At 69.4% G+C, this 13,335-nt stretch overlaps 2 protein-coding genes across 9 annotated transcripts; one reads left to right on the top strand and one right to left on the bottom strand.

Moving 5' to 3' along the window:
• Positions 1-248: 248 nt before the first annotated feature.
• Positions 249-3,784, top strand: TMBIM6 (transmembrane BAX inhibitor motif containing 6). 2 transcript variants are annotated; one of them, XM_036399962.2, is made up of 10 exons: positions 249-331; positions 1,724-1,825; positions 1,916-2,024; positions 2,120-2,240; positions 2,353-2,401; positions 2,515-2,612; positions 2,711-2,790; positions 2,882-2,982; positions 3,072-3,144; positions 3,231-3,784. In XM_036399962.2, the coding sequence occupies exons 2-10, from the start codon at positions 1,770-1,772 to the stop codon at positions 3,252-3,254; spliced, it is 711 nt and encodes a 236-aa protein (XP_036255855.1). In that variant the 5' UTR covers positions 249-331; positions 1,724-1,769; the 3' UTR covers positions 3,255-3,784. The 2 variants fall into 2 exon arrangements, with proteins under 2 accessions (XP_036255855.1, XP_036255854.1); XM_036399961.1 differs by lacking the exon at positions 3,231-3,784 and having other exon boundaries at positions 266-331; positions 3,072-3,207.
• Positions 3,785-3,877: 93 nt separating this feature from the next.
• Positions 3,878-13,012, bottom strand: NCKAP5L (NCK associated protein 5 like). Of its 7 annotated transcripts, XM_036399959.2 has the most exons (13): positions 9,666-9,815; positions 9,128-9,169; positions 8,885-8,994; positions 8,615-8,683; positions 8,448-8,486; positions 8,247-8,366; positions 8,043-8,156; positions 5,880-7,609; positions 5,653-5,806; positions 5,508-5,586; positions 5,142-5,426; positions 4,886-5,025; positions 3,878-4,319 (listed from the first exon to the last, which is right to left on the bottom strand). In XM_036399959.2, the coding sequence occupies exons 3-13, from the start codon at positions 8,984-8,986 to the stop codon at positions 4,083-4,085; spliced, it is 3,069 nt and encodes a 1,022-aa protein (XP_036255852.1). In that variant the 5' UTR covers positions 8,987-8,994; positions 9,128-9,169; positions 9,666-9,815; the 3' UTR covers positions 3,878-4,082. The 7 variants fall into 7 exon arrangements, with proteins under 7 accessions (XP_036255852.1, XP_036255848.1, XP_036255851.1 ...); XM_036399955.2 differs by lacking the exon at positions 9,666-9,815 and adding an exon at positions 12,939-13,012 and having other exon boundaries at positions 5,508-5,806; XM_036399958.2 differs by lacking the exon at positions 9,666-9,815 and adding an exon at positions 12,939-13,012 and having other exon boundaries at positions 5,508-5,806; positions 8,885-8,991.
• Between the last annotated feature and the right edge of the window lie 323 nt (positions 13,013-13,335).

Genomic DNA, 13,335 nt, shown 5'->3' with positions numbered 1-13,335 from the left:
CGCCTCCACCAGGGGGCGCCCTCCAGGGCGGCGGCGCCACCGGAGGGCGCCCGAACGCCGGCAGCGAGCGCCGCGCTCCCATTGGCCGGGCCGCGCCCACGCTGACCAATCAGCGCCGCGCTCGCGCGCGGGGGCGGGCTCTGCCCCTCCAACGGCGGCGCTCGGGCGCGGCCCGGACCGTGACGGCGGCTCGAGACCAGCCCCGCCCCGAGCGGTGACGCCAGCCAATAGAATGAGTAGGGAGGCGGGACTCCGCAGGGTTTTCAGCCAATGAGCGGCGGGGGCGTGGCGCAGAGCTCGCGGCCTGGCACGGACGGCGGACGCGGCGCAGGTGCGGGCGGGGGGCGCGGGCGGGGCGGCCCCGGGGGATCCCCGGTGGTCCCGGTGCGCCTGCAGAGGCCGGGTGACCCCCACAGCACCCCCAGAGCCCATCCCGAGCGGCCCGGGGGGTCCCGCCCCCACCAGGCCCCGTTTGCGGGGGGGGGGGGCGCGCACGGGTTGGGCCTCGGGGGCTCGGCCCGGTTGTAACGGGAGGAGCGGGAGGGGAGCGGGGCGGCGGAGCGGGGAAGGAACGGGCAGCGCCGGCCGGGGCGGGGGGGTAAAGGTCGCTTGGAGCCGTCCAGGGGCGGCAGCAGCGAAAGCGGCGCTGGGGGCGGGGAGCGCGGCTCGGGGCCTGCCCGGTGGAACCGGCGGTCACCGGGGCCGGAGGGTGCCACCCCCCGTTGGGGCGGCTGTCACAGCCCTGTCCCAGCCGTGTCACGAACACCCTGCCCGGGACTGTCCCCACGGCTCCTCGCCCTTTGACCTGGGGCTTCCCCAGCCCGGCGGTGGCAGCGCTCCGGTGCCACCCGGTGTCACCGTGCCCGTGCCCTGCTGTGGCACCGTGGGGCTCCTCTCCTGGAGCCTCCTCTCCGCCTGGGTGGCTCCTTGAAGCGTCCGCCCCGCTCCCCCTCGGGCCGTGCTCTGTCCCCTCCATCCCTTGGGGACACCTGGCTCCTGCCACTGGCTGGGCAGGTGCCACAGGGGACGGAGCCGGCCGAGCCGGCTGGACCAGGAGCAGGAGGAGGAGGAGGAGGGCGAGGAAGAGGAGGAGGAGGCCCTGCTGGGAGCCTCCCGCTGCCAGAGCCACCTCTGGGGACGTCATTACGGGCACTAATAGTCACCTGGCACAAAGACGTTTCCAGCTGCCAGCAGCGCTCCCACGACGCCTTCGGGAGCTCCCCTGGCCCCAGAGCAGCTCTGCTGCAGATCCCTCAGGGCTGCCCTGGCCTTGCAACAGCCCTGCAACACCCCAGGGCTCCCTGGCCCTGCAACAGCCGGCTGGGCTTGCACCAGCTGGACAAGGAAGGCTCCAGAGCAGCTCCTGGGCTCTCACTCAGCTCCTGGGGGAGGTTTGGGAGCTTTGGGTGGGCTCCAGCTCCTGGGGGAGGTTTGGGAGCTTTGGGTGGGTCTCAGCTCCTAGGGGAGGTTTGGGAGCTTTGGGGCAGCTCTCAGCTCCTGGGAGAGGTTTGGGAGCTTTGGGTGGGCTCCAGATCCTAGGGGAGGTTTGGGAGCTTTGGGTGGGCTCTCAGCTTCTGAGGGAGGTTTGGGAGCTTTGGGTGGGTCTCAGCTCCTAGGGGAGGTTTGGGAGCTTTGGGTGGGCTCCAGATCCTAGGGGAGGTTTGGGAGCTTTGGGTGGGCTCCAGGTCCTTGCTGACCCCTCTTTCTTTCTTTCCCCTGGCAGTTTGCAGCCCCGTGGAGCGGCCCTGGGCCCATCCCAGCCTGGCACCATGAACGTCTTTGACCGCAGCATCAACTTCGATGCCCTCTTCAAGTTCTCCCACATGTGAGTGACACAAGGGCAGGGCAGGGGGTTCAGGGGGGCTGTGCCAGCCCTCCCTGCCCACCTCACCACCCTCCTCCTCCTCACCCACAGCTCAGTCTCCACCCAGGAGCACCTGAAGAGGGTCTATGGCAGCTTTGCCATCTGCATGTTTGTGGCAGCTGCGGGCGCCTACATCAATGTGGTGACCCACCTTTTCCAGGTGAGGGACCTTTGAAGGGCTGCAGGTGGCACCCCCAGCCCTGCAGCACCCTGTTGAGGCAGTGCCCAGCCCTCACCTGTCTCTCCCTCTCCCAGTTTGGGTTCCTGACTGGCCTGGGGGCTCTGGGGCTGATGATTTGGCTCATAGCCACCCCTCACAACCGTGAGACCGAGCAGAAGAGGCTGGGGATGCTGGTTGGCTTTGCCTTCCTCACAGGTAGGTGGGCACTGGGGACTCCCCCCACATCCCAAGGCATCCCAAATCCTGCAGAGGGGCCGGATGAAGCCCCCCACAATGGCTCTGGTGCCACCCAATTCTGTCCTTCCAGGCATCAATCTGGGACCCCTCCTGCAAATGTGCATCTCCGTCAACCCCAGGTAGAAGACCCCCCCACAAAGACCCCATCCCCCACCTCCAGCTGCCACACAGATCCTGTTTACCCCCCCTGATGCCCCCCAAAACCCTCTGACCCCCTTCTCTTTGCCCCCAGCATCATCCCCACCGCCTTCCTGGGCACTGCCACCATCTTTGCCTGCTTCTCCCTGAGCGCCCTGTACGCCCGGCGCCGCAGCTACCTCTACCTAGGAGGTGAGAGGGGCTTTGGGGAGGGCTCTGGGAGGGCTGGGGACCCCCACTTTGGTGGGGAGGGTCTCCCCAAACCTGGCCCTGACTCCCTCACCCTCCAGGTTTCCTGCTCTCCGGCCTCACCCTGCTGCTTCTCTCCTCTCTGATTAACGCCTTTGTGAGATCCACCTGGCTCTTCACGGTGAGTCCGCCCTGCTGAGGATGGGCAGGCAGACAGGTGACACCAGCAGGGAGGGGACAGTCCCCAACTGATGCCAATCTACCCCTCACAGGCCCACCTGTACGTGGCCCTGATGATCATGTGTGGCTTCGTGCTCTTCGACACGCAGCTCATCATCGAGAAGGCGGAGAGCGGGGACAAGGATTACATCTGGTGGGTGCTGGGGACACAGGGGGGTGACACAAGGGGCAGGGTGGCCCTCCCTGAGCATCCATCCATGCCTCCAACCCTCTCTTTCCCAGGCACTGCGTTGATCTCTTCCTGGATTTTGTCAACATCTTCCGGGAGCTCCTGATAATCCTGGGCATGAATGAGGTGGGTGAGGGGCCCTGGGCAGGGCAGGGGGACAGAAGGACAGAGGGACAGAGCCCATGGTGACCTTGGCCACTCTCCTCTTGCAGAACAAGAAGAAGGAGAAGAAGTGAAGAGGCTCTGGGCCGAGGCAGAGCCACCCCTGTGTCCCCATGTCCCCTCCCGTCCCTCTCTGTCATTAAAGGGGCTGCGCTTTGCTGCCGAGGAAGCAGCCAGAAGCTTTTGCACCCTCGTGGGTTTTTCTCTTGTTCAGCTTTTTTTTTTTTTTTTTTTTTTTTGATTAAAAACCAGCCAATTTGTGGATCCTGCTGGAGTTTGGCTCCCCTTGGTTTTCCCCCAGCCTTGTGACCCTTGGAGTGGTCACCATTGTGTCCTCTTCCCTCCGAGGTTTGTCCCCAGCCCCACCTGGGGTGTCACCTTTCCCCAAGAGGCCGTGAGGCCCCAAAACCAGCCCTTGGGGGGTCGTTGGTGGGACCCCCCCTCAGCCAAACTCATTGGTGGAGCCTCCCCTTCAGCACCAGTGCCAAGAAATGAACGTGTGCTGGGAGGGGGCCGTGGGGACGGGGCATTCCCAGCGCTCCCAGTCCCGCCATCTCCGCTCTTTGTACACCGGGATGATTCAATAAATCGCTCAGACTCCAAACTTTTGTCCCCCTCTTTCCATCTGTCCGTCCGTCCTCCCATCCCTGGAGCACGGGGGACACAACAACAACAACAGCACCACCACCACCACGTGTATAAATAACCCGGGCAGGGGAGGGGGTGGCTTTATTGAGTTAAAAACCCATCGGCAGGGGCTGTACAGGGCCATAGCACCATCGGAGAGAGCCGGGAGAGGGAGCGACAGACACCGGACACTCCCAGCCCGGGCAGCACCCTCAGAGCAGGAGCGGGGAGCGGCGGGGACGGGCTGGAAGACGCGGGAGCGGGGCCGGGGCGGCTCAGCCCTGGCTGCCGCAGGAGGAGAGGCTGTCGTAGAGCGAATCGCTGAGGGACTCGGAGTGTTCCAGCCCGGCGGGGCCGTGCCCTCCATCCCGGGACCGCGCCTCCGTGCTGCCCTCGTCCCCCACGTCCGAGGCGCTGGGGGTCCGGCTGCTGCTGGCGCTCAGGGCGGGGGGCAGAGGTGGGGGAACCTCCGGGGATGCCCCTCGATGCCCCCCCGGGCTGCACACGGGGGCCTGGGGAGGGACAGCGTGGACAGGGGGGGTTGCTTGTGGCAGACACCACACCTGTCACTGCCCTGTGGTGGGGAACCTCTGCACCCACCCAGGGCCACTTTAAATCCTCCCCACCGCGGGCAACAGGATCACAGAACTCTGGGGAGTGAACTCTGCACCCACCCAGGGCCACTTTAAATCCTCCCCACCGTAGGCAACAGGATCACAGAATTCCGGGGAGCGTTCCCCCCACGTCCTCTCCCCGTGGCTTCATCCCCACAGCAAAGACAGGAGGGTCTCATGACAGACAGACAGACAGACACCACACCTGTCACTCCCCTGTGGTGGGGAACCTCTGTGCCCCCCCACCCAGGGCCACTTTAAATCCCCCCCACCGCAGGCCACAGAACTCTGGGAAGTGCTCCCCCCACATCCTCTTCATCCCCACAGGATGGGCAGGAAGGTCTGGGGTCCCTCTGCCACGGTTTTGGGGTCCTGCTCCAGAGTTTCAGTGTCCTTACTCTGGAGTTTTGGGGACCCCACCCCAAGGTTTTGGGCTACTCCAGGGTCCCACAAGCTGCCCTTACCTGCACAGGCCGATGCAGCCCCTCCAGCCCCCCGGGTGGGCACACGAAGGGGTCGGCAGCACCGCAGGCTTTGGCGTTGGGGAAGGTCCAGTTCTTGCTCTGCTGGACGCGCCGCGGCTTCCTGGCCTCATCCCCGGTGTCTGCGGGAACAACGGGGACAGCGCTGACCCGGGGAGGGGGGGGTCCCCACACCCCCATCTCCCCCCCGTGAGCCCCCGAGGGTGGGCACACCCTGGCACAGGCGGGATTCACCCACCTTGGGGTGCGGCGCGGTGCCCGTGCGAGCTGGGGGGCGCCGGGAGGCGGCAGCCCGGGCCGCTCCGGTGTTTTCCCGGTACCAGCAGCTCCTCGGCGCTCGGCACCTCCCGCTCCAGCGTCCGGGCCTTGCGCGGCACTTTGGTGACGGCGGCCGGCACGGCCCCGGGCAGCGGCTCCGGGCGGCCCCGCGGTTTGGGGGTGCTCTTGGCGGGGACCCCCCCATAATCGGGGGGTGGGAAGGTGCCGATCCCGCTGTCCAGTGTCCGCGTCAGAGACCCGCAGGCTGCGGCACACGGGGACGGATGAGTCGAGGAGCCCATTCCGGTGCCCCCTCTCCACCCTAAGCTCCCCATCACCCCCTCACCGGCGAAATGCTGCCCGGTCCCCGACTCGGACAGGCTCTCGTCGGACGGCAGCTCATCCCGGAGCGCCACGTCGGGCACCTGCGGGGATGCAGAGGCTGAAGGGCTGCGGGGTCCCCCCGGAGCCGAGGCCTGCGGGGTCCTCACCTTGTCCGAGGGCTCCCGCAGGTGTCCCACGATGCCGTTGCGGGGCGGGCGGCACAGCCGCGGTTCTTTGGCGTCGGGGGGGACCCTCCGGAGGTCACAAAGCTCCCGCTTGTGCTCCAGGCGGGTGTCGTAGGGGACGTCCTTGCCGTCCACCCTGTGGGGAGGCAGTGATCAGGGGGACACCCCACCCTCACCCTCACCCCGAGGGCAGCCAGCTGGGAGCTCACCTGTCCAGCAGCTGCTGCATGAAGGTCTCGGCCGTCACCTCCTGGTACATCACAGGGAGGGGGCCGGGGCCTCTCGGGGGCCCACGGGGACGCCCCTTCTCCAGCGCCAGTCCCTGCAGGAACGCGTGCTCCTCCCGCAGCGCCTTGCGCAGATCCTCCGCCTTCTCCATCAGCTTCGAGATGTTGAGACTCTCGGCTTCCAGCTTGCGGGCTGCCAGCTTGACCTCTCGGCGAAGGGGTGCGGGGGTCCCAGCCCACTCACGCCCGCGCCCACCGTCCCCTCTCCGGCTCAGCGCGGGCAGTTTGCTCCGCCGCAGCCCGAACCAACTCGCCAGCCCCGCTGCTTTGCCCTTGGCCTCGGCGCCCGGCGCCCGCTCCTGCCCCTGCAGCCGCAGCACGTTCTCCTCGATGCCCTTCATCACCTTCTCCTCGATGGCCGAGTGCCCCGCGCCGCTCGCCGTCGGCCCCGTGGGTTCCGCGGGGTCTGCGGGGGTTTTGTGGGGACCCCCGCCCGCCTTGGCGCCCACGGGCTGCTCCTCGCCCCGCGGTGCCCCCGCGGCTTTGCCCGCCTTGGTTGGCAGCTTGGTGGGGCTGCCGTGGGGGCTGCGGGAGGTTTTGGCGGGGGGCGTGGGGGGGGTCCGGGAGGGGGTCCGGCCGGTTCCAGGGCGGCTTTTGCCCCCCGCTTTACCGGGGTCCCCCATGGAACCGGAGGAGTAGCAGCGAGCCAGGGGCTCGGCGCCGTGTGCTGGCTCGGGGTGCTTCAAGCTGCCCCCCAAACCCCCCCGGGGTGGGGGGCGTAGCTCGGCCCCATGGCCCCGTTCGGGCCGCCCCGGGCCGGGCGGTTCTCGGCCCTCAGCGCCCCGCAGCTTGCCCAGGGCTGCCAGGCGCTCCTTGAAGGGCAGGTAGCCCGGCTCGGGGGGCTTCTTGCCGGGCCGGCGGCAGGGGGCCGAGCCCCCCGTGCCACGGCGGGAGCTGGGGGGGGACGCCGCCGCCCGCTCCCCGCCCGCCGCCGGTGCCGGGGGTCCGGGGGGCTGCTCCACCGCCTCGAAGTTGTGGGGGAAGGCGGGGGGTTCGGTGGAACCGGGCTCTGGGGCGGCGTCGGGGGACGGGCGGCGGCTGAGCACCGGGGAGGCCTCGGGGTGGGCGCCGCGACACGGGATCTTGGAGGGGTGGGCGAGCTGGGGGCTGAGGCGCAGCCCCGCGGGAGGGGGGGGCGGCAGCTTGAGCACCTTGCTGGGGGAGGGCAGGGGGTTGGGGACGGGTGAGATGGGGGTGAAGCCGCCCTCGGGGCTCTCCTCGCCCGCAGTGTAGAGTCCCAGGAACGCGGGGTGCTCCCCGCGCCGCTGCCGGGGGGGGCCCCCGGGGGCTTCCCCGTTGCGCCGGCAGCAGCCCCCGCCCTCACCTCGCAGCAGCCGCTCGGCCAAGGCGCTGAGCAGAGCCCCCCGAGGCGGCCCCGCTTCCTCGGGGGAGGAGCAGGGGCTGCCCTCGGTGCCCCGCCAGGCCCCCGCAGCCCCCGGGCCCCGCAGAGGGCAGGGGGGCCAAGCCAGGGCCGTGCAGGGCTCGGGGGAGCCAGGGGAGGCTGGGGGGGGGCCCAACAGAGGGTCTGTCTCCTCCAGCTTGCGCAGCACCTCCAGGATTTGGGCTTTCTTTTTGAAGAATGGGGACAGGGCATCCAGGGGAGGGGCACCGGGGCTGAGGCCAGGGCTGCCCGATGGCACCGGCGGCAGCACCTGTGGGGACAGGGCACCGTCACCCTGTGAGCACCTGGCACTGAGCCCCCCTGGTAGCAGAGGGGGACACTCTGGAAACACAGAGGAGGACACAAGAGGCTTTGGGATGGGGACATGATGGGGACAGGGACATCTGGGGCAATGGGTTCTGGAGCCAGAGACATCACAGATGGAGGTGGACACCATGGACCTGGAGAGGTGACACCACAGGGACCACAGGGACAGGGACCCTGTTTAAAGTGCCATAGGCACTTGGATGGGGACACAGATCCAGGTGGGGGGACAGGACAGGACACCATGGGCCTGGGAAGCCACGTGTCACAGGCCTGGTGACACCACACACACACACTGGGAAAAGACAATGGAGAAGGGGGTGACACTGCCCAGAGAGGGGACACTGGGACAGGAAGGGCTTGGGAACACTGACACCCACCTCGGGCAGGGACAGACAGAGGCCAGGGAGCAGCTGGGGGGGCTCTTGCTCAGCAGAGCTGGGCTGGGGGGTCACTGGGACATCCGGGGCCACTGGCACCGGGTGCAGCGGCAGCTGGAGAGCAGAGAGGTGCTGGGTTAAGCTCTGGGGGGGCTCTGCCCCATGCCCACCCCCCCCAAGCCCCCAGTGCAGCCCCAGGCACACCTGAGGGAGGGAGCCAGTGGAGAGCTGCAGCTTCTGCTGGAAGAGGTCGCTCAGCACCTGGTTCTGCCGCTCCAGCTCGAACACGCGTTTCTTCAGCTTGATGCATTCCTCACGCAGGTCCTGCCCGGGGTGTTGGGGGTCAGCCAGGACCCCCGGGACCCCTCAGCATCCTCCCACCCCTGGCACCCTCCTGACACCCACCTTTTGGTTGAGCAGTGCCTGCACCACGTGGTTGGCAACCTGGGGAGGAGAAGGGAGGTCTGGGTGGGGGCACAGGGCACAGGGAGGGTCCTGCCCAGCACACAGGTGGGCACAGGTGGGCACAGGTGGGCACAGGTGCCCTGAGTGTGTGCCATGCTCTCCAGTACCTCGTCCAGGCAGCGCTCGTACGTCTCCCTCTGGTTCTCATTGGCCTGGGCCAGGGCTGAGTTCTCTGCCTAGAAGAGAGCAAGGACAGCTCAGGGCACAGCTCAGGGCACATCCCCGTGGCACCGAGCAGATTCTCTATCTCCTGGTGCCACACACAGCAGGATGGGGCTGCCCCAGAGGGCCATGAAAAACCGGCACTGTGGCACTGGCCTGGCTCTTGGCACAGCTGCCCAGTGGTGCCACGTCCTGGTGCTGCCATCCCCACCTACCTCCAGCTCCCGCAGGCGCTGCAGCAGCTCATGGCTGGTGCCCGTCTCCCCCAGCGCCGCGGGGCTCCCGGCTCCCGGCGCCTCGGCCACGCTCTCCGACATCGCTGCTGCTGCGGGGGACACGAATCACCACGGGCCCTCTGCTGGCCCCTGGCTGGTGGCTCCTGGCCTGAGGCACCGCCAGACCCTGCAGAGCCCGGCCTGAGGCGCCCCCAGGCCCGGCACAGCCCGGCCCTCTCTTACCTGGCTTTGGATGTCCCCAGCCCCGGACCTGTGCGGTGTCACCTGCCAGGGAGAACCGGGCTGAGGAAGAGGATGGAGCCTGCAGGGCCGAGTCCTGACCCCTCCCCTCCTGCTGCCCCCTTCCTTCCCGGTGCTACGGGGGAATGATCGGCCCCGGGATCGGCACAGCACGCCCGGGACCGGCACCGGGAACAGCCCTGGGGCACCGGCATGTGCAGCACCACCGGGAGCGGCACCGGCATCAGCCCCGGGGCACCGCCGTGCCCCAAGAACCGGGACCGGGTCACGAGGATGTGCAGCAGCACCGGGACCGGAATCGGCACAAGAAGCCCCGGGGCACCGGGATGTGCAGCACCCCGGGGCTACCGGGATCCGCAGCAGCCCCGGCACTGACCCCGGCCCCGGAGCACCGGGATGCGCGGCCCCGGTGCGCACAGGACCCCCGGGCGTCCAAACGGGCCCCCCCCAGTGCCGCACACCCCCCGCTCCACCCCGGGCTTCCTCCGTCCCTCCGCTGAGCGCCGGTCCCGCTCCGTACTCACGCCCGGGGCTCCCGGTAGCGCCGGTAGTCGCGGCTCAGAGCGGCCCTGGGGCCGGTCCCGGCGACGGCGGCGTTTCCATCCCGGCCCGGCCCGGCCGCGCTATTGTTGGGAGGCGGCGGCGGCGGCTCCGCCTTCCCGGCCGCGGCCGGGGAGGAGCCGGGATGGAGCCACCGCCTCCCCCGGTGCGCGGCTCCGCCAGCGCCAGCCCCGGGCAACCGGCGCTGAGGCCCCCGGGAGCAGCGGCAACGGGAACCATCCCGGGAGGGGAAGCACCGGGAACCCCCCCGTGACACCGGAGGGACGGGGCAGAGCACGGAGGGGTCCCCACAGGGCATTCCGCACCCACCGGAGGGACTGCCCGGGACCCCCGGGACCCCTCGGGGAGCCCCCGGGGCTGCGGGAGCGGAGCCGAGCCGGGACCCCCGGCCGTGGCTTCCACCCCCCGAGGGGGAGGTTTGGGGTTTTGGGGTTCACACGGGGCCGCGCGTCCCCGGTTCACCCCTGGGGGGGGGCTCGGCAGGACGGGGGAGACCGGAGGGGACAAGAGGAGAATTTGGGGGGGCTGCGGGGGACAACAAGAGGATCTGGGGGTGATGGAGGGACAAGGGGAAGGTCTGGGGGGGCACGGCCACACCTCGCCCGTGCTGTCCCCGTCCCCCGCAGCCCGTGGGGCGAACCCCCGCGGGTCCCCATTGTCCCTGAGGTGCCCGTGGGCCCCTCGGCCGCCCCCCCGAGCAGGAAGCGGCCCCGGGGCCGGCGGCTCCGGCTGCGTCACGGGGGGAAGTGAGGCTCCGTCTGGAGGGGAAGAGCGGCCCGCGGCCCCCCCAAGCCCCCGGCGGGGACAGCCGGGGGGGCCCCGACAGATGGACAGCGAGGCCATCCCCTCCCCCAGCGCGGGGCCCTGCGCGGGAGGGTCCCTGTGGGGAGGGGGACACGGCTCCGGCACTGCCAGGGCCACCCAGAGCCCGTGTCCCCTCCCCAGTGTCCCCCCAGACACTCTGTCCCCGCTGCCCCGTGGGGACACGGCGAGGGGACAAACCGCAGCCCTGGACGTGCCAGCGTGGCTGTGACGGGCTGGCCCTGGCCCTGACCCCCACACCAGGGTCCCCATGGCGAGCCAGGGACAGGGGTGACAGCCCCGAGAGTCCCCAGCCCTGGCGAGCCCCTATGGGGGCAGCCAGGACACCCTGGGGACAGTCCAGGGCCAGCCAGGATGCAGCAGGGACAGCAAGGACACCCTGGGGACAGCCAGGACACCCTGGGGACAGTCCAGGGACAGGGGGTGACAGCCTCGAGTGTCCCCAACCCCACTGAGCCCCTATGGGGGCAGCCAGGACACCCTGGGGACAGTCCAGGGACAGGGGGTGACAGTCTCGAGTGTCCCCAACCCCACTGAGCCGTTCTGGGGGCAGCCAGAACATTGGGGACAGTCCAGGGCCAGCCAGGATGCACCAGGCAAGGACACCCTGGGGACAATCCAGGGACAGGGGTGATGGTCCCGAGTGTCCCCAACCCCGATGAGCCCTTCTGGGACAGCAAGGACACCCTGGGGACAGCCGGGACACACCGGGGACAAGTGGGATGTGCCAGAGAAATGGCCTCAGGCTGCGGGGACACATCGAGGACAGCTGGGCAGGGACATGCAGGGACAGCCAGGGATGCGGTGGGGACACTGCATGGAACAGTCAGGATGTGGTGGGGACAGCAGAGACACACACAGGGGACAGCTGGGGTGTACTGGGGACACCCCAGGGACAGCCAGGGTGCAGGGGGACACTGGGGACAGCCAGCTCTGAGGACACCCCAGGGACAGTCTGGGTGCAATGGGGACACTGGGACACCCCAGGGACAGCCAGGATGCACTGGGGACATTGGGGACACCCCAGGGACAGTCAGGGTGCAGGGGGACACTGGGGACAGCCAGAATGCTCTGGGGACACTGGGACACCCCAGGGACAGCCGGGGTGCAATGGGGACATTGAGGACACCCCAGGGACAGTCAGGGTGCAATGGGGACACCCCAGGGACAGCTGGGATGCGCTGGGGACACCCCAGGGATAGTCAGGGTTCACTGGGGACCCTGGGGACAGCCAGAATGCTCTGGGGACACCCCTGGGACAGTCAGGGTGCACTGGGGACACTGAGGACACTGCAGGGAGAGTCAGGATGCACTGGGGACACTGGGGACTCCCTGGAGACAGTCAGGACGCAGTGGGGACACTGAGGACACCCCAGGGACAGTCAGGGGTCACTGGTGACCCTGGGGACAGCTGGAATGCTCTGGAGACACCCCAGGGACAGCCGGGGTGCAATGGGGACACTGGGGACACCCCAGGGACAATTAGGGTGCACTGGGGAGACTGAGGACACCCCAGGGACAGCCAGGGTGCACTGGGGACATTGGGGACACCCCAGGGACAGCCGGGGTGCCCTGGGGACACCAGGAATGCCCCAGGGACAGTCAGGATGCACTGGGGACACTGAGGACACCCCAGGGACAGTGAGGATGCACTGGTGGCCCTGGGGACAGCCGGAATGCTCTGGGGACACCCCAGGGACAGCCGGGGTGCACTGGGGACATTGGGGACACCCCAGGGACAGCCGGGGTGCACTGGGGACACCAGGAATACCCCAGGGACAGTCAGGATGCAGTGAGGACATTGGGGACACCCCAGGGACAGCCGGGGTGCACTGGGGACACCAGGAATACCCCAGGGACAGTCAGGATGCAGTGAGGACATTGGGGACACTGCAGGGACAGTCAGGATGCACTGGGGACACCAGGAATGCCCCAGGGACAGTCAGGATGCACTGGTGGCCCTGGGGACACCAGGAATGCTCTGGGGACACCCCAGGGACAGCCGGGGTGCACTGGGGACACCAGGGACACCCCAGGGACAGTCAGGATGCAGTGGGGACATTGGGGACACCCCAGGGACAGCCGGGGTGCACTGGGGACACCGGGGACACCCCAGGGACAGCCAGGACGCAGCGGGGACACCTCCGAGACATCCGGGATGCTCCGGGGACAGCGGGGACACCCCAGGATGCACCGGGGACAGCGGGGACAGCCGAGGACACAACGGGGACGCACCGGGGACACGCGGGACGCCACCCACCGGGCCACCCCCGCCGCTCCCCCGGGATCCCCCCCCACCCTCCCGGTGCCCGGAGGCCACCGATGCCGCCCCCCCCCCCACGCCTCCGGTACCCCCGAGGAGCGGCCCCAACCTCCCCCCCCCCCGGTCCCCCCCGCCCCGGAGACTCACCGGGGGCTACGGCGGGGCCGGGGCGGCATGGCCGGGGCTGGCACCGGCACCGGCACCGGGGCGGGACCGGCGGCGGCGGCGGTGACGTCATGGCTGCACCGGGCCGGCCCCGCCCTGCGCCCCCGCCGCCGCCAATCCGCGCGCACCGGGCATCCCCCCCCCTCCCAACCGTTCCCGTGATCACCGGAACCGCCCGGAACGGAGCCGGGACCGCCGCCTCCCTCCTCCAGCCCGGCGGGATCGGTACCGAGTCCCCCCCCCCGCCCCCGGTGGAGCTGAGCCGGGATGGGACCGGAACGAGCCGAACCCCACCGAGACCCCCCGAGCGTGACCCCCCCGCCACGGGAACCGGACCGGAATCAAGAGGGACCCCGAAGGGACCCCCCAGGGTACCCCA

This window comes from Molothrus ater, chromosome 30, assembly GCF_012460135.2.
Source record: "Molothrus ater isolate BHLD 08-10-18 breed brown headed cowbird chromosome 30, BPBGC_Mater_1.1, whole genome shotgun sequence".
NCBI classification, from domain to species: Eukaryota; Metazoa; Chordata; class Aves; order Passeriformes; family Icteridae; genus Molothrus; species Molothrus ater.
This window is presented reverse-complemented; position numbering and strand designations above follow the sequence as displayed.